Genomic DNA, 26,820 nt, shown 5'->3' on the forward strand with positions numbered 1-26,820 from the left:
TATTAACATGTTCATTCAATTCAATATTACACAAGCCCAAAATGAAAACATTTAAAGGCTGTGCTCTATATTAGCTAAGGTTGATTTATCTTTAATTAAAAATAGTTTTTACAAGAAAGCAAAATCAGAAGAAATATGTTGGGGGGGAAAATACTTTTCACACCTGAGGAAAAACCCAGAAAACCCCCCGAGGTCACCAACCTCCTAAAACATATCTAGTTACTAAAAACAAAACAAAACAAAAAATGATTTTACTCATTGGAGGTTTGTACACAAGCAAATAAATAAATAAAAACTGCTTTATTAAAAATGTATTTTTGCATTCATTTTTTGAGCAACAGAGGATCACTGAAAATCTCATGACAGGAACATGAAGACATTCTGATTTATGTTCAATACTTGCAAATAAATTTTGATGTGTGGTTTGACTTTTTATTGCGAGGCAAATGGAATGAAGACGAGGAAAGTTTTTGGAAAAACGGCAACATAACAGTGCAGACCAAAATGTTGTAGCAACGTGACAGCAGATGCAGCAGACCAGTGAGCAACTGACCTCTTATTTTAAATGAAGACTGGATTTGCACCAATGACTGGTAAACAAATGCTTGGATTTGCTAGATGGCATGTCTCCAACTAGCACTACTGGTTATAAAAGAAGTGTTCATGTGGTGTGATGCATTACAAGCACTTGGCAGAACGTCTTTTACGATTAGTTAGATGAAGTGAAGCTTCAGATCCCGTTTCTAAATGAGGACCAAAAAGTTCTGCTTTGCTCTCATTTTACTACATCGACGCTGCGACAAACTGCAAACAGCAGCTTTCCTCTTGAGTCTCCTCCACAGAGGTCAGACACACGTAGTGCAAACCGAACAGTTGTCCTGTCGACCTGAGCTCTGGACATCTGCAGATCTTTCAGCGGCCTCTCTGATTGGCTGTCAATTTTGGTGGTTGGCCAGGTACTGGCTGTGCTGTCAATGGTCTCCTGGTCATTCTACGGACTCTGCATTCCTCTGTTGTGTTTCATAAAGTAGAAAATTGTAAAGTACATGTGTGAAAACAGCTGTGGAATTATTAGATCCTTTGGGAGACGAGCACAGACAATCCTACACTCTAATAATTCATACGTATTAGAGATTATTAATAACAGATTATCTTTTCAACTGCACAGGTTCAACAATCAACAATAATTTGCATGGGAAAAACTAAATTGACCAGTTAAAATGTAGCACAGCATTGTGTTTGTCCTTTTCACTGCTGAGTGAGCAGGGATGGTTTTCATTAGGAAGGAGGAGTGGAATTCAGAGCATCTGGGTCCAATACTGTCGACTGTTAATCACACAAACAGACAGCAAGAAACTCTGTGTCGAGATAAAGCAGCAGCGCAGAGACACAGAGAGAGAGAGGAGCGCTGAGGCAATCCAAACAATTCAACTTTTGGCTGGTGAATCCAAAGTTGATGACCTAAAGGATGTTTACGCTGTCTTGGGCTGACTCTATCAGAGTTGGGTCAAATGGCTGAAAACAGCAGAATGAACTTTGGTTTCTATCAGTAATGGCAGACGCTCATCCCCACATGGTGGAATCATTATCTTGCGGTTTTTGGTGGAGTTTCACAATGTGGTATGAATCTCCGAAGCTGTTTCAGTTTTCACATTGGGATTTAGGGGTTTAGAAACGTTGCATAAAATGATGCAACATTGCCCATCATCTGGTTCTCAGGTAGAACGAGGTTAAACATCTGACTCAGAAACTCACATAAGAACAGAACAAAGTTTGACAGAAGTACTTTTTACTCCTTTAATATCACAATATTTATAAAGTTTACATAAACTTGAAAGTGTAATGCGCTCATTGGGATGCAAACTAAAATCTTATTGGTAGCATCTCAACAGGATCCTGTTTGAAACTGAACCAATATCTGTCACAACGTCCACAGATTATGGCCAATCTCTTCATTTTAATTTGACTTAGTATATTTCTGATTGTTTCTGAGCATCTTCTAGTGTGTGAATCCTTACAATAAAGAAATCTACATTGGGGGAAAAAAAGTTTTTCTGCCCATTTTTATGCTTCTTATGAAATGAATTTAAAAAATAATGGAATTTCAACATTGAAAGCTTGCTTGTCTTCTGGTTCTTCTCTGATTTGAGTTTATGTGTGTAACATGTCTACCTCAAAGTGTTTTTAAGGTGTGCAGCTTCAAAGGCATTCCTGACACAGGATGTAACACTGAAGCTCCACAGAATGTTTTGATCTTTACTTAAAAAAGGGTTTATGTATGAGACGTAGGCTGGAGCTCTGGTGGTGTGATGTGGACTAAAAGCAGCATACAGGTCCTCATTGTGCATTTCCAACTCTGTTCAAAACAGGAATCCACACTTTCTTTCCAAGCAGGCTGACATTCTGTGACTCTTTAAAAGCAACTTCTACGATTTTCTAGAGGTTTTTTCATAATCTTTACTGCCTTTTGAATAATTCTAAGCATTTTAACCTTATCATCTTCAAATCCTTGCCATTTATGTTCCATAAAATAACTTTCCCCAACTCTCCTAAACTGTCCCAAAACTGTCTTAACTGTCTCACCCTGTCCTAAAATGTCCCAAACTGTCCCCCTACTGCAGGGGTCTCAAACTCGTTTTCATTCTGGACCAAATCAAGATCATGAAGGTGCTCAAAACGGCAGAATATATGAATAAAACTGTTCATTAACAAATTGTTAATATCATAGCGTTCTCTGCATTCAATCTGTACTCCTTAATAATATTTAACATCTTTTCATTTTGATGTATTTTGGTCCTAAAGGACTAAACAAATTAAAAGTAAATTTAATTTGACTGATAAAATAATATTTAAGTTATAATGAAGTTGTATTTCTGTGGCCCTTTGAGGCTTAGAGGGCCACAGAAATAGCTATGGTGGACCAGATTTGGCCCGTGGGCCTTGAGTTTGACATCTGTGTCCTGCTGGATTGAGGTGCAAACTAAAATCGCTTAACATTGTATTGTCAGTTGTCATTAGATTTCAGACCTGGGAAATATATATCTGTTTAAAGAAAAATATTTACTACAACTGCTGATGGGCTGCAGTAAAACAGCAACGTACTGACTGTGATATTAGATAATTAGATGGACAATGTAGAGGAGAGTCATGAGATGGAAGGGTTGACCTTTTCTTTAAGTCACCTAAAATCGAAATGTGGTCAACATGAATCAGAGAAGACTCTCCTCTCTGTCTCCTTGTCTGTCACTGATACGGCTGAACACTAAACTCATCATGGATCTGTAGGTCAAAACACTAATAGGAAAGTTTTCTGCTTGTGATGGAACACTTTTTCCCCTCTTCTGATTTTCTTGCTGAACTGTGTTTCACTGAACTGTGACTTGTTCTTCTGCTGCCCTCACTCATCTTGCTGCTCCTGGTCATCTAAGGCATGCAGGAAGGTTTTAATGTAGGAGGGCTCCGTTTGTGGAATCTTAGCATTTCCTGTTGACCAAATTGTGAATAACCAGACAAAGACACTCATGCTGTCATTTTTTTGTGTTGCTAATTTCTGCACTTCAGAACAAATTAACAGCCCTGTATGAGTTTTTATGATCACATTTTGAGAAACTCATCTGACTCTTTGTAAATGGTAACCTGGAGCACAGACTGCTGTCCCAGATGAAAGCACCCAAACAGAATGAAGAACATGCACTCACAAGCTGTGTGTTCACACACGCTGTCTGCCGTCTGTAAAAAATAAATTCTTTGTATATTGCTCCCCCTAATGGCAATGTTTGAAACTGTTTGTGTTCACACCTGAATCAAGTGACTGATTTCATCCTCAGCAGGTCAAGTTCCACAGAACCCTGCTGATCCAATGAAATGATTCAAGTGTGTTAAAGCAGAGAATGTAGAGGCTGCTGCCGCTGGCTCTGGACATAACAAAATGATCAAATATTAAAACAAGGAAAAGTGAAAACTTTAAATTGAAATTTATTCAAAAACTGAATAAACCTCGGGCATGGTGGAGAACTAAAGGTTTTATTATAGGCCACACAGTAAAAGATTCTTAAAGTTTCAGTATGTAAATTTTATTCTTTTTTTTAACATATTTGTTGAAACTGTCACCATGTTGTGAGTGTGGTATGAAACAAATCTCTGAAAAAAAAAAAAAAATCAGGAAACTAGAAACCAATCAGAGCCAGGAGGAGGGTCATAGTGCTGTCAAACACTATCTATGTGGCGCTGCTCTCCCCTCTCCTGCACGCCCCCTGTTCTCTCTGCAATGCTGCAGCTAGCATAACCTGTCCTGAATACTTATGCTTGTTAGCATGACTACTGGTGACTGAATAAACAGTTTTCCTGTAACGGTAAGTTGCTTCTCTTCCATTAGCACATTGAGCATCGAGTACATGAGGTTGATTGACAGTGTCAAACCCTCCTCTTGGTTCTGGTTGGTTGTTTTGCTGCATTTCTTCAGATGGTAATGGTAGCTCAGGGAGGAGATCAATCTTTTCACAGATTATCTGTCTCATAACATACTGTCATGTAATGCATCAAAAATACCCTAACACCGTCATGTTAAATATAATCCTGGGCCTAGTTGGGTGACACACATGGGTTTTTAAAACAGTTTGTTAAAAAATAAGCATTAATTCAGTAAAACTCTTTACATTTGTGATCATAATTGATAATTATTTCTATTTTCTGTCAGAAGAGTTATATTCTATCTACAGGTTCATGTATCACTCACTGATAAAGACTTGTCCATATCACAGTGCAGCATGCTTTGAAACAAAGACCAGACCAGCAAATGACTTACTTGGAAAATACATTTAATCCCTTTAAATCCGGGTAAAACAAAGTCCACAAGGGCAAAAAGAGGGCCAGACTTTTGGCAGTGAGCATTCTTTGTCAAATAGAAAGTATATCAACTTGGAGAAACGCAGTGTGTCCTCATTAAAAGCCAAATAAATGCTGTACTTTATTCTTTTTAGTTAATTTTAATAATCTGGGGGAAAAGCTGACCCCGCCACTGAACACCTCTCTCCCCCTCACCAGACTTTGTTTGATGTACCAGACAAAGATATCGCGATACAAAGAGAAAAAAGGCATACATTGTTCTCTACAACCTTCTCTACTAGGATACATTAAAGATGTATTACACACTTCCACTGTTTCTCAGTTTACAAGGCATGGTCTATATAGGCTAAGACTACATAGGGAGTTAGAAAGATGCAGTGAAGTGGTGTGTGTTTCCAGGCAGTGCTGATGTGCAGCTGTGTGTGCGTGTTTGTGTGTGTGTGCGTGCGCGTGTGTGTGAGCAACAGCTGCATCTTGTAGAGTAAATTTGGACCCAAACAGATCTGCTGCCTCTGCCTCATCTGGGCCTCTACTAAAATGCGTTCGTACATGGATGGTAAACATCAACGCTCAGAGGTCAGAGGACGTCACCATGTAAACGGAGACGGATATGGTGGTCAACGATATGCAAAAACCACAAAGGAAGTCAGAAGTTTTGATCAAACTACAAGAATAACTTTGGTTGTGACTCGGTCTTGTCGTCGTACTCACTTTTAAATTCACTACGGCAGATGGTGAGGGTAAGTAAAGATCTAAACGTTTAGTTTAAGTGCAAGAAAAGCTTTTTTTCCTTCCTAATATTAGTAAATACTTGCAGGAAACACTGGTGACTGGTGTTCCCAGCAGCGTTTGAGATGAACTAGATTCATGCAGACATACCATATTAACATGGATGTGGGGTGAGCTTCGTCTGTCGATAAGGCCAACCGCTGTAGTGTTAGTAACACACAGTCTAAAGCGAGACAATCAAGCAGAGGTTAGTAAAGAGAAACTACTGGATAGACACCTTGTGTAATACCATATCTATGCTCAGGCAGACATAAAGCACTGCTAACATATATTTATATACAGTTTATACAGAAAACAGTCAAATAAACCCATAAAACAGAGAATGTATGAGCATGTTCATAGGCAGGACTGAAGTAAAAACCAATACACACAAAACAAACTTTAAAAAAAAATCTCCAAAGAACTACAGCACCTTGACCGGTGATTAGAACCAATGAATGATTGATTAAAAATACACTACACATCATAGGATAGGGCTGCTTGTATATGACAGCATCTGTGAATAAAAAAACATGGAACAGTGTAATGAAGTTTATTTTTTTGTTTTTTGTTGTTTTTTTTCTTCTTCAGGGCAGCATTTTAAAGAGCTAACTAAATCCAGCGAGCATTATATGAGATAATTTGATGAAATAAAGAAAAGAAAAACAGGCTGTGACTGATGTGGTTCTTCCATCCACTCAGCTGCTTTAATACACGGGGCTGTTGCGGATCCCGCAGCACAACACCATGCTGAAGATCATCTCAAAGATCTGCCAGCAGAAACAGAGACATCACACTCAGTGACAACAAATCAACATGTTTGCTATCATCTTTCATCTGTTTTCCAGATGATATTTATAAACTAAGCAGTAGAAAGTGTTCTGGCACATATCTAAGATAAGAACTCAACAGGCAAGGTAAAACGTTACAGTGTGTTAGTTATCAAAATTAGAATTAATTGACAAATAACATTTTCAAGATTTTTTCATAAAATCTTATTTAATATTTAAGATAAAAAGAATAATCTTCCTGAATAAAAATGGCTCTTGATAATTGAACAATATGAGAAAAACATGTAACTGTAATATTGCTCTTGATTATTATAAGGCAATATGCAGTTGCAGTTAACCCATATTTGACTTAGCATCTCTCTTTTTGTTTTTAATCAAAGTATCCATTTATTTTACATCACAGTAGACATTACAGCAACGGTATGTTACATTAGTGAAAAAGAAAAAACAAATTACTATGGGTAAAAAATTGATATTAATGAGTGTGTGCACGTGTGTGCAAGCAATGGTAGTGAACTGAATGAATTAACACTGACATTATTACTGTGTAAAGTAATTAAAACAACAATCAAGTTGATAAGAAATCAGTAAATTATGTGTAAGAGACTTTTAATAAAGTTAAAAGTTCATTCTACTAAATATAGTTTATTAGATCATTTACAGGAATTACAGAAAGAGAATAATTCTCAATCATTCAATTTTTGGGGATATAATAGGCTGTGTATTTGGCCAGCCGAGTTTGACTATATTCCATCTGAAATATCATAGCCTACCAGAGTTTTAGTCTAACCATCCTTTGCGATGCTTGGATTTAAAACAAACTAACATGTTAGGTTTGTAGCCTATGACTACTGTATACATAGGCTACAAACCTGCTACCATGGAGATATGCTACCATCACAGTGATGTATTTTGGTTCTGTGCTTTATGTTTTTAAGAAAACGCTAGACCATAATATGATTAGAATCAGACTTCTATTACACGATGAATATCCTGTGCAATTATGTATATGATAAAAAAGTCTACATCTACGTTTTGTATTTTAGTTGAATGTTAAATCATGATCAATGTAAAGACTAATAACATAATAACTCAGCTCAGCAGAAACATCTTCAGGATCTCACCATAATGACAGCAACCACCAGCGCAGCGATTCCCACCAGATAAATCTTTTCTGAAAAGAGGTTGTCGATTTTCCCGTGGCAGTCCTGAAAACAAACACACAGTTAGAATTCCAGTCCTGTGTTTTGGATTCAGACTGAAGCTTTTACTTACAGTACATGGTTTTTTTTTTTAACACGCTCAATTTGGGATAACAGTCAAATACAGGTGTTAATGTTAAATAGTGATAACTGTACACTATTTAATGTACAGTATCTTATTTGTATATATAAAAAAATGTATTAGTAAAAATCTGCATGCTTTCATTTACCTTTAGCTTACAGCTGGTGCAGCTGAATTTCTCCACTGAGGGGCAATAAAGGAGATTTCTATTGTTTCCTAATAGCCTCTATAGAAGTATGTACCTTTGAGTCAGTTGGGCAATTATTTTATTAGAACTGTTTATCTTTCATATGCCTCTGTGGGCTTCTACTTGCCTGTTACTTTGCTGTTGATACAAATAGTTTTTACTGCTGAGTGACAGATAAAGGATCCTTCTATAATAGAACAAACTGTATTGATCTGAAGCATGTAAAACATGTGCTTTACAGTGTAAGCAACATTTTGAAGTATTCAGCAGCAGCTCTGTACAATGCCTGTCTGTTGTAATTTCATAGAATATTTGTCAGATTACAGCAGATCTTTGGGGAAGGGCAGTGTCTCTTGTGGTTGACCTCAGAGGACTTGCAGCTGTTTGGGCCAGAATGGGTCTGCTTTTGTTGCATTTTGATGCGAATAATGCATTTTTCTCGTATCAGTTATATTGAGATATCAATTATTTTGACATCCTTCTAGTGCAGCTCTGCTCCACCACATTCTTGGCTGTTTTAACCCTCAGTGCCTGGCCTCACAGGAACCACAGAGCGACCGCGCTGCTGTGTTATGTGGCAATGCTCTCTGTCCTCTGCTTCACTCATGATAATCATTTCGGTTCTGTGACTTCCTGTCTACTTCCTGTTTCACTGTCACACATTAACTGATGCATTACAATTATAAAAAAAAAAGCAGAAGCTTTACAAAAAATTTTACTCACAACTGGAGTGAACAAATGAACTCTGCAGAGCTATGTATACTGCAGTTTAAGTAAAAGAAATGGTAGTTTCCAATTATCAAGCTTCACCTATAACAAGTTATGTGGTTGGAACTTTTTATTTCTGCTTTTTCTCAGAATGTGTTTTTGCAGAAAGCTTTTTTTTTCTCTTTCTGCTCTGCATCAGGAGCAAACACAGCTTGCCCAGAACCTTGTTTCTTCATTTGTTAGATCAAATAGGTTATTTACAGTAAAAAAAAATAACATATAAAGTAACATATATGCCTTGCCAACAAAATAACGTTTTTATATGTAGTGATTTTGATTGGTCTGAACATTGTGAAGCATTAAGCACCCTCAGGTATTTTGGAAAGGTTTACTCAAACTTTGAGAGACATTTATTTCAAACGGAAAAACAACAGTAAAAATACCATGGGTTGTTTAATCTTTGAAATTTGACTACTATGTTGTTTATGCTGCAATGCATCCTGGGTAGAAAATGTAGAGGAGGTGCAGAGGTTCTAGCTCCATCCACCCAGGACAGGAATGTTTGAGTGATGAGTAACATTGAATTCTTCTCTTTTAGCGCATTGAATAGAAGACAACGCATAAATGTCAAAGGGGAAATGAAGATTCCCGTTTGACAGGAATCTTCATTTCCCGATGATGCGGACCAAACGGAGGAAGAGGAGGATCAGAAGAAGCTGGTGTTTGTGCTGCCACTGCTTGGCAATCCTAACCCCAAAGGACAGAGTAGCTGCAAGAGCTGCAGCCATTCACGGTTAGCATCAGGATGAAATCATTAATCCAACTATATGAGAATAGTGGGTTACAAAAACTTAAGCCGTGTTTCCATCAGCGGTTTTATGTGTGCATTTTGAAGCAACAAAATTCAATATAACATCCTCAGTTTTGCAAAGTTTTTACGCTCACTTGAGGTGGAGAGCTTCAAGTGAAGCTTTTTCAGTATGCACTCTGAAAGACAGTTCGTGCATAAATGGGAAGATGGAAACACACATGCTGACCAATATCTAACAAAGTGAACATCCTCATCTACTAGTGAGACTGTGCCTTATAAGGCACAGACTACACTAATTAATTTTTTATTGAAAACATTTTTTTTTCAATAATTATGACTGTTTACCAGAGGTATGGAACTCAGCTATTTTCAAAGTTTAAACCTCCAGCTGCGAGGGGAGGAAGGCAGCTTTGGGTGGCTGGTGAGAGGCAATGCAGGCTGGAATGGGAGGAGAGGATTGCTGAGATGTGTGTTCCAAGCTAATTAGCAACCTTTACTTCCTGTTTATTATAACTATGTGTAGAATAAACGTCTGACAAAATGGCGTTTGGCGTGGCTCGAAACCAGTAGATGGAAACGCCTGATTCACATTTTCCTTCTTTTATTTTTGGATATTTCAAACGTTTGCCTAAAATTTGCATTCATTCATTCAGACATTTTATGGGCCTTTATAGCAGGGTGCTAGCTTTGACTTCTCATGTTTAGGCTCAGTTCCACTATCACCCACACCATCAGCCCAGCATGCATTGCAAAGATGAGAAAATGGCAACCTCAATACATGAAAAATATCACAGAGATACACAATTTTTGAAGCAATTCTGAGTTTTTACATATAACAAACAACTTTAAGGGTAATAGGAAATTACAACAAATTAACCCAACGGGTTCAACAGGTCATGGATAATTTTGACAACATGTTAAATAATCCAAAAATATTTATTTTAAACTGAGAATTAGTCACTACCTTTAAAACTGGAATGACACTGAAACATGTTTTCTCCCCATTTCAATTCTGATTTTAAGGCAGCATTTCAGTGAGAAGAGGAATCACTACAACATGATATTATGAAGATCAGGCTGTGAAATGAGATAAAGAAAAACTTTTAAAGTTAGACATCATCTGATGACTAACTTTAAACATTTTGGTTCTGCTCTAATCTGAACCTCCACTAAAGTATTTATTCACAATGGTTCTTTATGTATCTCTTTCTAGCTCTCATGTCCCTGTAGAAAAAAAAGCATCTTCCACAGCATGATGCTACCACCTCCATGTTTCAGTTTAAGAATGGTGTGTTCAGTCAGTGTTAGTTTTCTGTTTAAAGTCATGTTTCAGTGATTAAGTTAGTAACAGGTAGCTTTTTTGTTAATTACTTTCCAACATTAGCTAAAGCTGTCCTCCACCGCTCCACATTCAGATGAAGAGTTTGGGCCTCCAGTCTGCAACTGCCAGAGGGACGCTTCATACCAATTTGATGACCAGTGATTTAAGACGATGTTCTTAATGTGGTTATAGTCCACCGAAAGGAAATGTGGTTTTATGACTCCAATTAATAACCTCTGCCAGCAGGAGGTTGCTCAGTTTCTTTGGTTTAATAGTTATACTTTAAAGGAGTAAATTGACCCAAACCAGGATAAGAACTGCATTTAATAGAAATTGTGTAATAAGAAAACAATTACTAATAAATAACATTATATGTAGGTTGTTAACATTTTAAAGGAGCAGTCTTAGGTATTTTCCAGAGACATTTTATGGCACAATCAGGTAACTACATTACCTTCAATAGTTGTAAAAATGTTAAACATCAAATAGAACTTTAAAGAAATTTCAAGGCATTAGATTTCAATTTAATGCCTTGAAATTGGGCCTCTGTCTCTTTAAAAACTCCTGCTCTTTCTAAAACTCTGCCTTCCGGAAGTCATTATAACATGGCTATTCTATTACCTCTAGTAAGCGTTGTACTGAGATGTAGCTTTTATGTTGAGCTCAGTAGATGCACAGTTCCTTCACAGGTGTTTGCTAATTGCTGCTGGCTAGTCTGAAGGAGCTGAGTGGTAGAGTCATGGGGAAGGACTGCTCTTTGAGATGGAAGGTCGGAAGCTTAGAAACTGTAGCTCGACAGAGGAGCTGCCTCTTGAAAGCAGTGCTAAGTTCACCCAGGTGTTTGGCACAGCTGAATGGTTGCCATGGAGATTAAAGGATTTCTCAAACACACATGATATAATCAAGGCAACACTCTGGGTATGTTTATAATGTGGGGATGTCATCACAGCATAATGTAAAGCTTGAAAAAGACAATTTTACGTTAAGGCTATTTATCTCTAGAATTCTCAACAAAACTGCATTAGAATAAGAGTTAAACTGACATGAAAATGTCAAATTTGCTGGTGTCGAAAGTTTTGTTTCTGGCAAAAAAAAACAACAAAAAAACATGGCTCCTAAATGTACCTCAGTGATTCTTGAGAATAGGGACAAAATGGGTTTTAATTTTCCCAATTTTTTATTTTTTTTTCTAAACCTTATGTATGCAAATATGACAAATAATGTTTTGGAAATGTAAAGATGCTAAGGTGCAGGCTCCCAGTTGCAACATCTTTTTTTTAAATAAAATTTTTAATGGACCTGACCCAGAACTTTGTCATCACCATCTGACAAAATAAATATAAAATTATTTTTTAATGACCCTATTAATGACATTTTTACTCAGTTTTACAGACAAATTCTTCTCAAGAAACAAAATAAATATTATTTAAAACAAAAAACAACACAAAGTCCATCTGACGGAGTTGACACTGCATGACGGAGTTGACACAGAACTGAAGGTGGTGACAAACTTGTGAGTAAAAAGAAATAGGCTACTTGATACATGTGAAGTAATGCAATTTATGTAAAATGCATTAAAATGAATTAATTGCACATTTAAATGAGATTTGACAACAATTTCACTGAAAGAGTCACAAAAACTCTGAGGGAGTTGACATCTGACGGAGTTGACAAAATGCCAAACTACTTCAATTTATATGATGTTATTCTGAAGGAGGCCATATTGTAGCTCATCAGGTCCATGAAATCTTTACAGTTTACCAAAATTAAGCATTTATTTCACAAAATCTCATCAAAGTTTTGTAAATTGTCAGTTATGGAGTTGACACATCATGGTTGTGACAAACAACTTAGGAATAAAACAGAAGAAAAAACTAAAGAATAACATAAGCTAACCAGAGCTAACTAGCCCTCTTAGCAAAGGAAGAGAAGGGAAGTGGTCATGGGGTCCTCAGAAGTTCTGGTGCCCCCCAATAATGCCTGATTTTTTTTACATTCTTTTCATTTCTGACGGTGTTGACAAAAACTAGGGACACATTTCAATTGAGTTGGAAAATATATAAAAATGATTTTTAATTCAATTTATTGACACTTTTATAATTATTTATATAAATACTTATACTTAATTGTCATAATATATTATCTTAGTATTTATTTAATTATTACAATGTGTTGAGTTCTGCTCTGGGACAAGGGATTTTACGGACACCATTCACCTAGTACAATGTTTAAAATATTCAGCAAACACCTGGAAAACATACATTGTTGTGCTCACATGACCCAGGTTAGTTTATTCAGATATTTGAAAAAAATATATTTTGTGTATATTTTATTCAAATTTTGTGCTTTATCCATGGGACCTGTTTTGTCCCTATTCTCAAGAATCACTGACCTACAAATTGGTGAATTAGCATGTAGAACTAGAATTGCATTTTATAATTTGTACTTAACTACAAAATGAGCCTAATATAGACTTCCATAATGGGTGAATGAACATAAAGCGGTCTAGCAAAGCCTTGAAAATGGACATATTAGCAAAAGGCTGTTTCTGGCTGAGGGTGAAAAGGAAAATGCTGACGTAGGTGACTTTACTTACAACTAAGGTCCATTGGCTGGAGCAGACGTCCTGAAAGCCGACTTTACTTGTTATCACCGAGAAAACCGAGGTCGTCTTGTCCTTACCGCAGCATTCAAGCTGAAACATAAAAACATCACACAATGACAGAATTAAAAGGTTTTTACAAGACACCAAAGTTTGACTTGATTTTGCTCCGAGAGGCGGTTTTACACAGTTCATTTCTACTGGTTTAGTATTCAATCTAACATGGTCGTACCGTCTCATGGAAGACCTTGAGCACCTTTTCAACAGCCTTCTTTTTAGTTGAGTCATTAAGGGTGTCTGATATGGCCATGTCATAGACAGAGTCATAGAAGTTCTTCATTTCCTTTGAAACCTGGAAAAGAAACCAGATTTTATAACAGCAGTTTCACCCACATTAGAACCAAAACGTGGTGGCAGGTGGAAGGTGGTTTGGAGCTCTGACTGAATAAGAGAAGTGACAAACAGAAGGCAGCAGCTGGTTATGCAGTGAAAGTTCTGGTATTACCTACAATCTATGCAAAGGCATGATGTCAGAAACCGAATGTAGGGCTGAGATGCTCCATGTTTTCATCTATCATAGTCTTCAAGAGCCATACAGCAGCCAGGAATGGCTTCCCTTGTTGGATTATTACTATGTGGAATTTGGAGGCTTTTAAATATTGCAGTTTAATTTCTTTAAACCAGCTGTTCTCCCTCAAACTTCCTCACACTAACAGTATTTACTGACCATATAATTGCGCAATTTGAGAACATAAATTTGAAAATTTCAAAAACTCTTTTTTGTCAAGGAAAGGTTTTGGCACTAGGATGAGGTGGGTTTTTGGCCATATCAAAATTTGTTTGTTTCACAAGGCTGCTATGAAAACACTTTTTTTGCTTCACACAAGTCGCATAATCAACACCCGGACGGTACAACTGGCGCAAACCACAAAGAAGAAGAAAGGAAGTAGCTGAAGGACGATGGCCTGGCATGTTTTTAGTAACTAATGTGTGAACAAACATATTCATATGAGGGTCCGTTTAGGACAAAATCTATGTTTTGTCTCACACACACTACAAGACTCATGCACACTCAAAAAATACTCAAATTGCATGTACACACTACTAAAATGTCACACATGCATAGACATTTTATCTCACACGCATACAAAAAAATCCCAAAATTGCACATACACACCACTAACATGTCACACACACACACAAATTGTATCTTTCTCACACACATACACTGTACTAACATGTCACACACACACAGATCGTATCTTTCTCACACACATACACTGTACTAACATGTCGCACACACACGCATAAAATACTAAAATTGCGCAGAAGCTGCAGAAGTCTGATAATGGCCATGGATGTTTATCTTCCAGTGGGACAACTGAATGGTTCAAATCAAACCATTAGAGGCCCAGTCAAATTCTAGAATTTAATTAAATTGGAAAACTTTTCTGATACTGTCTACCTATAATTTTTCTGCGCTTGAGTAAAACCGAAGAGAATTACGGGCAGATTTCAGCATCTATATGTGCAAAGGTGGTAGAAACATTTCCCAAACAAGATGTTGTTTTAACTAGTCTATTCGGTTTATTTATAAAGTGAATAGACTAGAGAATTACGGGCAGATTTCCGAAGAGAAATCTGCCCGTAATTACGGGCAGATTTCAGCATCTATATGTGCAAAGGTGGTAGAAACATTTCCCAAACAAGATGTTGTTTTAACTAGTCTATTCAGTTTATTTATAAAGTGCCTCACTTGACAAAAAAGTCCTTTTAGTTCAATCATACATTTGTTAAAAATTGTTCTAAGGAAACCCAACAGATTGTGTTGTCATTGACTTTACAGAAACACCTCATACTGAGCTTGCATGTAGCAACAGGAGGGAGGAAAACTTCCTGTTAACTGGAAGAAACTTCCAGCAGAACCAGAACTTGGCTCAGTATGAACAGCCATTTGACATGGGTCACGTTTTACTTTGTATTCTACAAAGCACACCAAAGAGGAGCTAAAAATATACAGGATACACTTTTCCAATGTTTTTTGTAAACAATTTGAAAAAAAAAATATTTTCCTTCTCCCTACTTGATGATGTTAAACTTTGATTTAGTCTGCCATGTGAAATCCCCAAAAAAAAAAAAAAAACATTTTGTGATTTTCCTGTAATGAAATGTGCTAAAGTTCTGGGTCTGAATACTTTTGCATGGCACATTACTTTAGTCTCCACTTCTGTTTCCACTTACAGTGTCTTTGTTCATGTAACCCCAGATCCCAGCAGCAACTTCACCGGCGAACAGGATGACCAGGCAGACGAAAAACTGCAGTAGAGAGGAAAGAGAAAGGAAACAATTAGAAGGCACTTTATGAGGCTGGACTGACTGCAGGATAAAACCAACTCACAGTTCCCAATAAACACTGGGACTCCTGAATAGCGCCGTAGCATCCAAGGAAACCGACCACCATCATCACAGTGCCCACCGCGATCAGAATGTGGACACCTGGACAGACGGATAAAAAAACACAGTAAAATGACGCTGTTTCAATATGCATCTGAACAAGACTTTGCTCAGTTAAATCTAGGCAGTACTACTTGACGTACAACAGGGGGCAGCACTCAGATTTTCTGTCGGCAGGAAAAAGTGAGTCATACTTTTTATTTGCACCCATATTGTTCCCTCTTTTATTCCTTCTCCATAAAGCAACACAAATTGGTTTATAAGGATATTAAACTGGCTCTGGAGTTCAGTTTCCCCCCTTGCAATCTAACTACTGACCTTTGTGTCTTTGTTCTGATCTGGGCAGAGTTTATTTGACTTGGAAGATTTGATGAACGACTAGCAGAATGGAAAAAACGTGTCTGCTTGGTATTTAAGAGGTAACTCTCTCCTTTATTAAATGGTTTTCCTGAGTGATGCGCCACACTAAGCTGACACAGTCAGAGCTTCCTTACCTTTGTAGCACATATGTAAAAAATAGAAAATGTAGAAAATGACATTTGAAAAGCACTCAGCTTTTTCTCTCAATTATAAATTATAAATATATCTGCAGAATTTCAAGAATGTATCACATGTAGTTTGTGAAACCCACTATCTATGAAAGTAAGGATCTCATAAATAGTGACATCATCTTGCTGGTGTTTCCTACAGTAGCAAGATGAATCATACGGAAAAAAAAAGAAAGATCAAAACCTTTACTGGGTCAAATGTACAGAATCTTCATCTCATTTGTTACTTGTTAGAATTGAACATTTTCTCATTTGCCTGTGAGGAACAGACAAAGACTGTTCTAGAATAATGCTACGCTAGGTCTGAGGCTAAAGCTTGGAGCCTTAACCAATGATGGTTGTTTGCTCAATTTGTTTGGCTCATCTCCTGTGGATAAATAATAATAATGATACAAAAAAGGGTGTATTTATGAAGTGCAATACACGTATAATACATTTATAAGTGCAATACAAATTGATTTGTGGTTCTGAAATATTTTACAGATGTAGCATGAATTTGAATTCAGCATTTTGAAAATCTATGTTTTGCTGTCCAGCCCTATTCAATAATTTAACATTTATATTCTGATGAGGGTCATTTATTTATGTTCATTGACTTTAGTTTGGCATTTAACACAATCTTACCAAACAAACTCCTATTGGAACTGGGATAAGCAGTCTAAGACTTTAACCTTAATTAGACTTTAACCGACCACTCCCAGTGTGTGAAAGTAGAAGAGCATACCTCCACCACCATGCACCAATACAAGGGTTCCTCAAGGCTGTGTGTTCAGTCCACTACTCTACACACATGACTGTTCTGCTTCCCCACCATCCAATCACACAGGTTTGCAAAAAACAAAGTGGTCGGTCTCACAGTAACTTATTTTTTAACAACAAAAAGACAAATTACATAATAGGACTTTTTTGCCTTTCCATCCATTCACCACTTTACAATAACAACGAGGTGGGAGAAAGAATCTCCAGCTTTGGGTTTTTGGGACTGTCAGATGACTTAACCTGGATTGATAAATGTACATCACCATTATGGTGTGTCCAGCTGTGACCCTTCTACCTGAGGAATCAAAAGAGAGCCAAACTTCCTAAAAGGAAGGAACTCTGCTATCCCAAGTGTGGTAACCTACAGACTTTTAGTGTGGTTCTCAAGCTAAGCAATCCAGAAGGTAGTGAGAATGGCTGGTAACCTCCCGGAGATCTTTGTCTACATATCCTGCTATTTACACAAAACACACAACATCCTGAGAAGCCAGTACCACCCAGCACTTCATCTGTTTCAAAGGCTGTGTTAAAGGAAGAGTACTCTAAATTGGTTAAATTTGAAAAAATATCTGGCTCTTCTCTCTTCCTGTTAGATCCCGGGTTCTCTCTCAGCTACCACGTGTGGGCACAAAAACACAACAATTCCTGTTGACGTCACAGAATTGCAGAATTTAATCCAATCGGAACAAAGTATGAAGATACAACAGAAAACTGGAGAAAAGCAGAGACATACATTGATTACCTGAGACAAGAAGACAGAGAAAGATAGCAAAGACGCGTCCTTGGAGAAAGAGCTGGTGCAAAAGCAAACTGAATCAGCTTTTTCTTAATTGTTCCCCTTACGCACAAACTTTTATACTTGTAGGCGTGTTTTCCTCTTTAATATATTCAAATAAGGCGTTCCTCTGCTTGTCCAACTGGAAGCTATTTTTTGAGCGTCTGAGAAAACTTAGAACTTCCCTTTTTTATTACCAAGATCAAAAAAGATTTGCTCCTTTGTGTTAAACAAAAGGAGTGAAATGGCTGTCCGGTCTTCTGCGGTTCTAGAGCCATCTGTGCAAAGAGAAACAGTGGAAGGTAATTTCACAGGTGCGCCTGCACGCACGCAAAGCCACGAAACAGAAACTGAAACTTATATTATAAGTTCCACATAGATGGTTTATGAAACTAACTAACCTGGCCGTGCAGGATTTTATTTAAGGACAGCACAGAAAAGGGGCAGATTACAAATGTATGCCAACCCACTTCAGATTTCAGTTTGAAAAATATATTGTAAGGAAATATTTTTCTTCCTACTTCATAATTATGAATTACTTTGTGTTGATCTATCACATACAATTGCAGTGCTTAAAAGACATTTGTTTGTCATTTAAAAGTAATGTAAAAATCAAGCAGTATGAATACTTATCAATGTAGGAAAAGACAAAGGGGCAAAAACAGAAGAAAGTCACCAAATAAATCAAGAAAGGAAGTAAAATAAAAGTTTGAAATTATGACTAAAAACAGTACAGAATTTTAAGGTATGAACATGTTTAGAGTATTCATGCATAGCAGTTACTACTGTTTCATATTTACATGATTTATGGGTTTTTTCCACTTGATTGGGCAAGGCATATTGCATCACTTCCTGTGCAGATTTATTGCCACATAGTCTGTCTGATCAAAACTAAGAGTGATTTGTGTTTTCGTAAAGTGTATGTAAATATTTGATTGTTACTGTATTTCCCAAATGCTGTATAGTAAATGTTTCACCATATATCTAATCAATGACTGGCTTAATTATTGATAAAGTTACCAATGACTAAATGCCTAGACCAGTGGTCCCCAAACTTTTTCCTGTGAGGGCCACATAACTTTTCCCTTCTCTGGTGGGGGGCCGGAGTCAGTTTGTGACAGAACAAGTGGGACTGACTAGTATATATTCCATTGAGGGAAAGTCACTTTAACATATGATTTCCTCATATGTTAACATAAAGGCTCGTTTTGAAGTATAAGCTGTTACTTACAGGCATTGCTTCGAAGAATTCGACCTGGAATGCGGCGTTCATAACAAACACATGTGTTCATCTGCTGTACCGCTAGCAAACAACCGTACTATAACCGTAAATAACATAAAAAGTCAAGCAGTTCCTTAAAAGTCCAACAGATGGCAGCAATGCGCATGCAAAACAAAACACCCACAGTTTACAGGACACACTTCCTGCTAAAGAGCCCCCTGGCGGTTGAAGAAAAATCCAYATATAAACTGGAAAATACAATATATGAAAAAAAATCTGAATGCTCTCTGGTATTGTTCAGCTCTCTGGTATTGTTCAAAAGTGGAGGCGGGCCGTTGTTTGGGGACCACTGGCCTAGACTATCAGAGTCCACAGCCTCCTAATGCCCCACAGTAACAACTCTTCAACCATGTTGGAAACACTCCTCTAACGCTTGTTCCAGGCTCAGAGAACAGCAGCTATCCTACATCACTCTTGCCTGTCAGCTCAGTCATAATTTAATTCTAGACCACTAACTGAGGCCATGCTTTGTATATATCCTATCTATCTCCCACATCCTCTTCACTCACTGAGCTAGATAAGTACATAAGATTTCTAAATCAATAAGTTTGCAAGTGTTCTGTCCATCTTTTATAATGCGGCCGTTCAGATTGACACAGCACTTACAGTTTGGCAAATACCACCTTCATTTGGCATTCAGCCATCCTCTCTGTGCAATGCTCTCAAAAATTCCATCCATTTGAATACTTTTCCCCCCAGATTGTCTTCCATTGTACTCTTTGGGTGCAACTATTCATCAGGCATTACGAGTGGAAAAACTGGTGATCTCTCTCCGTTGCTGTACGTAAATTGAGGAAACTAAATGACACAATAGATGCTGTCAAGTAAATTCCTCTTCAGATCTTGTAAATTGACAGTATATTTAAAGACTGAAAAGTCTGTTACCTGGTCTGAAGGTTCATAAGACTGCAGTCCTCTAACAAACTTTTTTATTTTTATTTTATTGTATTGACTGTTTCACAAAATGGTTAAATAAAGGTTGTTGCTCTACGTTAGAATTGATTAACTTTTTTTTGGTGTTGACACCAAAATTTCTCTTAAGTACTAATAAAGGCAAACCAACTAAGTATTTCTATTTATGGTAAGAAGTTGGACAAGTGTAGATGAGTATAGGTAGTTAAAAAGTGGAGACCCACTTATTCACGATTCAGTACTTGTGGATTAATCTATTTACAGATTTTTATGTAAAGAGTGACTTCAAATTAGTATTTGAACATACCTAAAATATTTTAAACAAGATGGACATTGGGAAACTGGAATACCTGGGTGCAATCCTTGACATGCCAGCTGGTGTTTGCAAAGGGACAAACCAGAATCTAGGTATTTAAACTATTTTTTTGGAGGATGTCTCATATAATTGTGGATTCTGCCAATTCATGGTCTGCTGTCAAACCAATCTCCTGCATATACCAGGGGTCCACTGTAATCCAGTTACTTTTCCTAAGCTATGTTCAAGACATATAATCCTAAAAGCAATAGCAGTTTCCAATGAGGACAATGCTGACATGTTTTATTTCATGCTAATTTTAGATTCCTGACCCAAAGGGACAATTCAATGTACAGCTGACAAAGAAATCTAAAAAACGTAACAATAGAAGATTTATTTAGCATTAGTGCTACAGTCGGAGTAGGATGTTGTAGTGGTTACCGCTAAGCCATCCTGGTATTGTGCACAAATACAATACAAGTTTTCCTCGGAGCAGTTTCCTTTTCCCTGTTTTGCTATAGTTTCTTAACAACAACTATGAAAACTATAATGACATACACTAAGTATACTGGCTTTATCTGAGTTTTTAGAAAGTCCTTTTCTCCAACCGTGCCGTGTCATATATTGTCTGATGGCTCAGAGTCATAACTCCTCCACATCCTGCTTAACAACAAGCAGGATGTTAAGCCTTAACATGCTTAACATGTTAAGGATGCTTATTTAAAAAAAAAAAGTAAAGAAATTCAGCGGCAAAACAACAGTGGAGGGATGAAAATTTAAACTGGAGATGAGAACAAAACAAAAAAATACTGATGTACAAAAGAAGAACCCTTATGGGTGTAAGGGCCCACACTTACACTCATATGTAAGGGTGGATCCTTACATATGATCTCCACTTCTTTCAATAAGGATTTCTTCATGTTATGTTTTAATTCATCAGGCCTTAATCTGTTTCACTTGTTTTATGCAGCACTACATTTTCCCCAGTGTAAAGCCTGGCGGGCCACCAGGTTTTGCTTGTGCCCCCACCAGGCTAAGTGTTGCGTTTATTTGTTATAGTTTCTTATACACCAATAACTGATGGCAAAGATGAAGAAAAGAGTCTCTTTGCTGAAATGGTTGGAAGCACAATGGCAATATAGTATGATCAGTATGTGAACACGTCTGAAGTCAGGTGTCTTTTTATTCACTGGAACTCCAGAACCACTGCTTGTCTTTACCAGTCTACACGGTAGACAGTCTGTGATTTATCACTTTATTTATTTACTATCACTTTTTTGTTACTTCAGCAAACAAAGTGAGAAGTCACAGATAAAGGTTTTTAAAAAATTGCACGCTTTAATTAGGATGAAACAGCTCAAGTGTAAAAATCTTTCATTTTTATTGTAATTGTGTTTGTTTGCTTTAGCATTCGAACACAGAGCTTAGTAGGTTTTCTGGGAGAAATCGTGCAATATCACTTTGACAATGATTGATGGATGATTAAATTCTTTGTAAAGATTTTTTTAGCCACCTGTGTTGGCTGAAACTTTATTAACTTGCTTGTTAAATGTTCTCCTTAAACATCAAACGCGTAAGCAGGGGCGGATCTAGAAAAATATTTATGGGGTGGCAAGAGGGGGGCAGGGATTTCTTCAGAGGTGGCAGCATATGCTGTTAGTTCTGTCAAGATGCAAGAAGGATCAAATTTATCTTACATTGGTCAGTCGTTTTAATTTAAATATGCTGTAGGAGCTGTAGTTTGATGATTAGTTCAGTTTTTGTCGTTTGTTTAACTTTTACGAATTGCAGCGGCTGCAGTGCGCCACAATAAAGGTACAATAAAGCTGACAAACAGGTGAAGAACCAAACACCACTTCTATTCTGACTTTTGTCGCTCTGTGTGTCGACTTTACGCGGACCCGTTGCATGGCAACCGACAGACAACAGCTCAACGACCAGATGGAGCAGAGACTAGGAGATCAGGGGAATCAACACCAAAAAACAAACATTTCCCACACAAAAAAGGAGCAAAAACACCAAAACAGAACATTCAGTTACATTATGTTGTCAGGTTTGATGTCTATATTATCATTATTAATAAGTTTTCGCCTGAGCACAGCAATGGTATATTAGCTGATTTTTTTATTAGCTGATTTAAACAGCTGCTCTACTGATGACTTGGTGTGCGGGTTGACCTGTTTTAGTGCTAACGGAACCAAAACACACCGAACTGCAGAGCACATGTTAAGGTTATCAAAGTCAATAGCAGGCCAGCAACAGTTAGGCTAGAATTAACTGCAAAATATTGTGTCCATTTTTCAGATTTTTTGCGTGACTGTGGTATTTTTCTGACCACCCATAATGTTGACTCAATGGACAGCAATGGCGCATGTGTGGCGCACGATAAGACACGTAATGCCCAGTCCAGTAATTTATATCCATCCATATCAAGGCTGCTGCCTCGCGCTCTGTCCTTCTCTCACACTTCCCGCTACTCAGCAGTAGGTGTCAGGTTACATTGTGTTGCATTCAATGTTGYYGGAAAAAAGAGATTCATGCGCTTAATGTCTGATTTCCCATAACTATTTATTGAATTCATAGTCGCCAGCTGGGGTGGCAACAGGGGTAGCAAGGCTCTCATTTGGGGTGGCAACTGCCACCCATGCCACCCCAGTAGATCCGCCCCTGCGTGTAAGCACACAGAATCTTTCAATCCAGCCCAGAGTATTAGCAAATTGTTGTACAGTCACAGCTTCCAAACTGTACTGTAAGTGATGCACATTATTCGGTTGCCGTAAAAGAAAACAACCCTCATAAATTCTCCAATGAGTCCCAGAGATTAGGGACATTAGTAGACAGACATGTCAGAAAGGACATGCCTATGCAACCCAAGAATCATATCTATTAGTTTGACAGAGTTCATTCCTGCAAGTTGCAGTTAATCTTTATTTCTTCCAGTCTCAGGTGTCCTTCCATTACTTTCTGTGAACCTTAACATCTTTGGTACAGAAGTAGGCAACAAGTGTGGACATCTACTGCAGTTTATCTACTGCAGTTTATCTACTGCATTATTCAGTTCAGTTTGCATTATGTTTGCATGCATAGTGTGAACTCAAAGTTTGAATAAGTTGTAGATAAAACTTGATACTGCACTTATTACAGCAGTCATTTGAAATGTCAATACAGCACAGAAAACTTGAAGAAGGAAACCTGGTACAGCTCTCATCCATGTGTTGAATGAATCGACTGTTATGCTAATATAGCACAAAGCAGAACGGTAGCAGTACAGTAAGGCCAGAAAAGTAGCCAGAGGTCATTTAGTGAAGCAGGGTCAGGTATTACATAAAAAAAATAAAACCTTCAGCACCTAAATTAAACCAGAAGCAGAGAATCGCCTCAGATGTTTGGAAAAAGCAAAAAAGAAAAGATGCATGCTTCACATTAGGGCAGAAAGGAAACCTCACTTCTCTGGAGCTAACTTGTTTTTGCTGCCTGGAAAACTTAGATGTAGTTTGAATTTTACAAGCAAGCACGAAGGCTTGGCAAGAGGGTAGGGGCTTTATTACAGCAGTTAGCAACAAAAATGGAACATTTGAGATCTGGCCTCTCTCTGTCACGCATGCCTCCTGCATTTCAGATAATGCATGTTTAGTATGTTCCATAATTTCAGGGGATTTAAGGTCCCAGTGAGGCCATCAGTGAGAAATAATCACTCTGAATCTCACTCCTTCAATGACTGTTTCAAACTTGATCTTAATGTAAATTACAGTATGGATGATTTTCATTCAACTGATCAATAATTATTGGAAATTTGCTAAATCACAACAGAACAGAATGGTGGGCAGAAACTGACCAATCAGTAGAAACAGCACATCTTGATAGCGGTTAATAGAACAAGGTGGCGGGCTGAATAATGCATGAAAATAGAAGTTTAACACACATCTAATTTTTGACCAAGTACAGGAGAACTTCACGTACGTTATTAAGGCCAAAAGTTAGGATCACTAAGCTTAGAACTTTTTAAAACCACATATAAAATCTGGTCTGTAGACCAGGGAGACACAGCTCATTGTGCGCTGCCTAATTGACAATAAATAATTAAAACCACACTGTACCAATGTCACCCTTAACAGTTACTGACTTTAAGGTTTGAGGTATGTTTAATATCTTTAGGGGGTAAACTGTAGTGCAGCTAGCAGAACAAACATTCACCAACAACAGATAGAGTAAATATGATTAAAAAAGGGGTGATCTTAACATTGACGGTTCAGTGACAAATGTACAGGTATTTCTGGTATTCCTATAAGCCAGTGGTCCCCAAAGTCGGTCCTCGAGGGCTGGCATAATGCATGTTTTAGTTCTCTCCCTGGTGGTAGTAACAACCTTTTCAGCATGTCAATGTTCTTCTTAGGCCTTCTAATAAGTCATAATTTGATCTAGGTGCGCTAAACCAGGGAGAGACCTAAAACAAGCAGGATGCCGGCCCTCAAGGACCGACTTTGGGGACCACTGCTATAAGCTGCTACAGTAATGTACATTTTCTCCAGACTGGACGTGTCTGTGGGACTTCCCCGCACATGTTTTGCTGACTTATGTTGGTTTCTTAGGACCTCTATGATTTGGGAGAAGACAGGAAGTTTAATTCAACTTGTGCAATGGTAGTGGTGATAACTTTCTCAGTCACTGCAGAAGTGAGTCAAGGGGAGTCATGTTTTGAAACATCCTGAAGTTCTACTATTGTCACTCAACAGGGCTGACAGCAGCAGAACTATCAACATTTTCCATATGAAGCTGATTAGTCAATACTTGTTTTATTTCATCTCGTCTTTCTCTGGGCACACCCTGAGTTTTGAGGAGTTCTACATATTTAACAGAATCTCTACAGGTTTGCACAAGTGTGGAGGGCTTGACATCATAATGTACATTTTCACAATAGTTTAAAACAATAATTTGTGGACCAGGAATTTCAACATACTTCCCTTTTTTCTTTGATCAACTCTAAATCTAAAATACTAAAGACAAACCTAAAGTCAATTATTCTTCATCTATCACAATCGATCTGATTCAATCGATCTGATTCAATCATAAATTGAAATTCTTTGAATTTCATCTTATGATTTATGGCACCATTGCTTGGTTTGTGGACATACATATTTCTTGATTTCAGTGATTTGATTTGTTTTGTGTGGTGTCCACCCTAAAAAATTAATAATGAAAGACGGTTATATCAATCTTCTAAATTTGGTCTGATAGTGTTCAATAATTTCATCAAGGTTCAACTCATTTTGGTATTTCAGATTTTGCAACTAAATTAGGATAGTCAAATAATTAAAAACTGGGAAACAGTCCTTTAGTAATTAGTAAATCAGATGATCACTTTAGTTTACGGGTATTGTATTGTTTTAATGTAGCTGCTATGACAGTGTTTTTCAAAAAAAAGGATGATTGGCAGTTTAAAATCAGAATTAACAAAGACTTTGTAAATATGACCAACATCACAAGAGTGATCAGATTTCTTTGGGTCAAAAAATGGTGGAAAAACAGAAGTTTGCACTCCCCCTATGATCAGGCACCTATGATCAGGTCATCATAGGTACAAAGTCAGATTTAAAAACAAAGAAAAATGTATTTAATCCCAAACATTATTCTGCTGTCGGACACTCTTTGTGACACAAAGCCTAAAGGGATTATGCAACTTGTACGAAAGTGCTTTTATCAGCTTTTTTGCTGATGAGGAAACAAATGTAATTTAGCAGGAAAATTTTAAATAGAAATTTGGACATAAATGCTGAGGAATGTCCCAAATCAGATTTAAACCTTAGTTCCAGTTATGAACAAGTTGAGCAAACTTCTGGTTATGTAAGCACTGCTTACTGCAGTTCTGCTGTTCAGAAAGAGCGAGTTATGAAAGTATGTATATATTTATTAGTACAGGGGGAGGGGTCGTCATGTTTGGTTTATGTTGAGGGATTTTTCAGTGTGTGGGGGTTCTGAGAGACAAAAGGAGAAAAACAGATGGAGGAAAAAGAGAAGGTGGGAGGGATTAAGGAAAAATGAAGAGACATAAAGCGACTTTAACACTAACCACAACCAGACGGGGAGATGTGGGTGGAGCTACAGCGTAGAGAAATAGGGCGGTGAAAAGAAAAGGGAGCTCTCTGAAAAGGGGGGCGGGGGAGGGAGGGGGAGCTGATGGGAAAAGGGGCAAGGGGAGGAGTAGAAGAGAAGGAGAGTGAGAATTTTTTTCCTAGGCTGATTTTTTTTTTCGTCTTAGGAAAGAGGGCCAGGCTTTATGTAATGGGCAGGATGTAATCACTGAGGGAAAATCACAAAGTGACTCTTACAAACAGCCACAGCTATGCCGCCTTAAAGAACAGCCAAACACACAGACTTGAACAGCAACATTTCTCTTCACAAACCCATCATCCTAAATGTTCCTTTCTAACTTTCATTTCTTTTTTCTTCCTCATCTCTGTGCACTGACTCACAGATGCTG

General features: G+C 37.6%; 1 protein-coding gene across 1 annotated transcript in view; it reads right to left on the reverse strand.

Moving 5' to 3' along the window:
* Positions 1-4,796: 4,796 nt before the first annotated feature.
* cd81a (CD81 molecule a) overlaps positions 4,797-26,820 on the reverse strand; it is a 32,937-nt gene continuing 10,913 nt past the window's right edge. Inside the window, exons 3-8 of the mRNA XM_008404934.2 lie at positions 15,716-15,813; positions 15,559-15,633; positions 13,550-13,669; positions 13,312-13,410; positions 7,529-7,612; positions 4,797-6,383 (exon numbers count right to left, since the gene is read on the reverse strand). Coding sequence (XP_008403156.1) covers positions 6,321-6,383; positions 7,529-7,612; positions 13,312-13,410; positions 13,550-13,669; positions 15,559-15,633; positions 15,716-15,813 — 539 coding nt within the window. The 3' untranslated portion in view covers positions 4,797-6,320. The remainder of the gene's footprint in view (positions 6,384-7,528; positions 7,613-13,311; positions 13,411-13,549; positions 13,670-15,558; positions 15,634-15,715; positions 15,814-26,820) is intronic.

The sequence above is a fragment of the Poecilia reticulata genome, linkage group LG3, assembly GCF_000633615.1.
Source record: "Poecilia reticulata strain Guanapo linkage group LG3, Guppy_female_1.0+MT, whole genome shotgun sequence".
Lineage (NCBI taxonomy): Eukaryota > Metazoa > Chordata > Actinopteri > Cyprinodontiformes > Poeciliidae > Poecilia > Poecilia reticulata.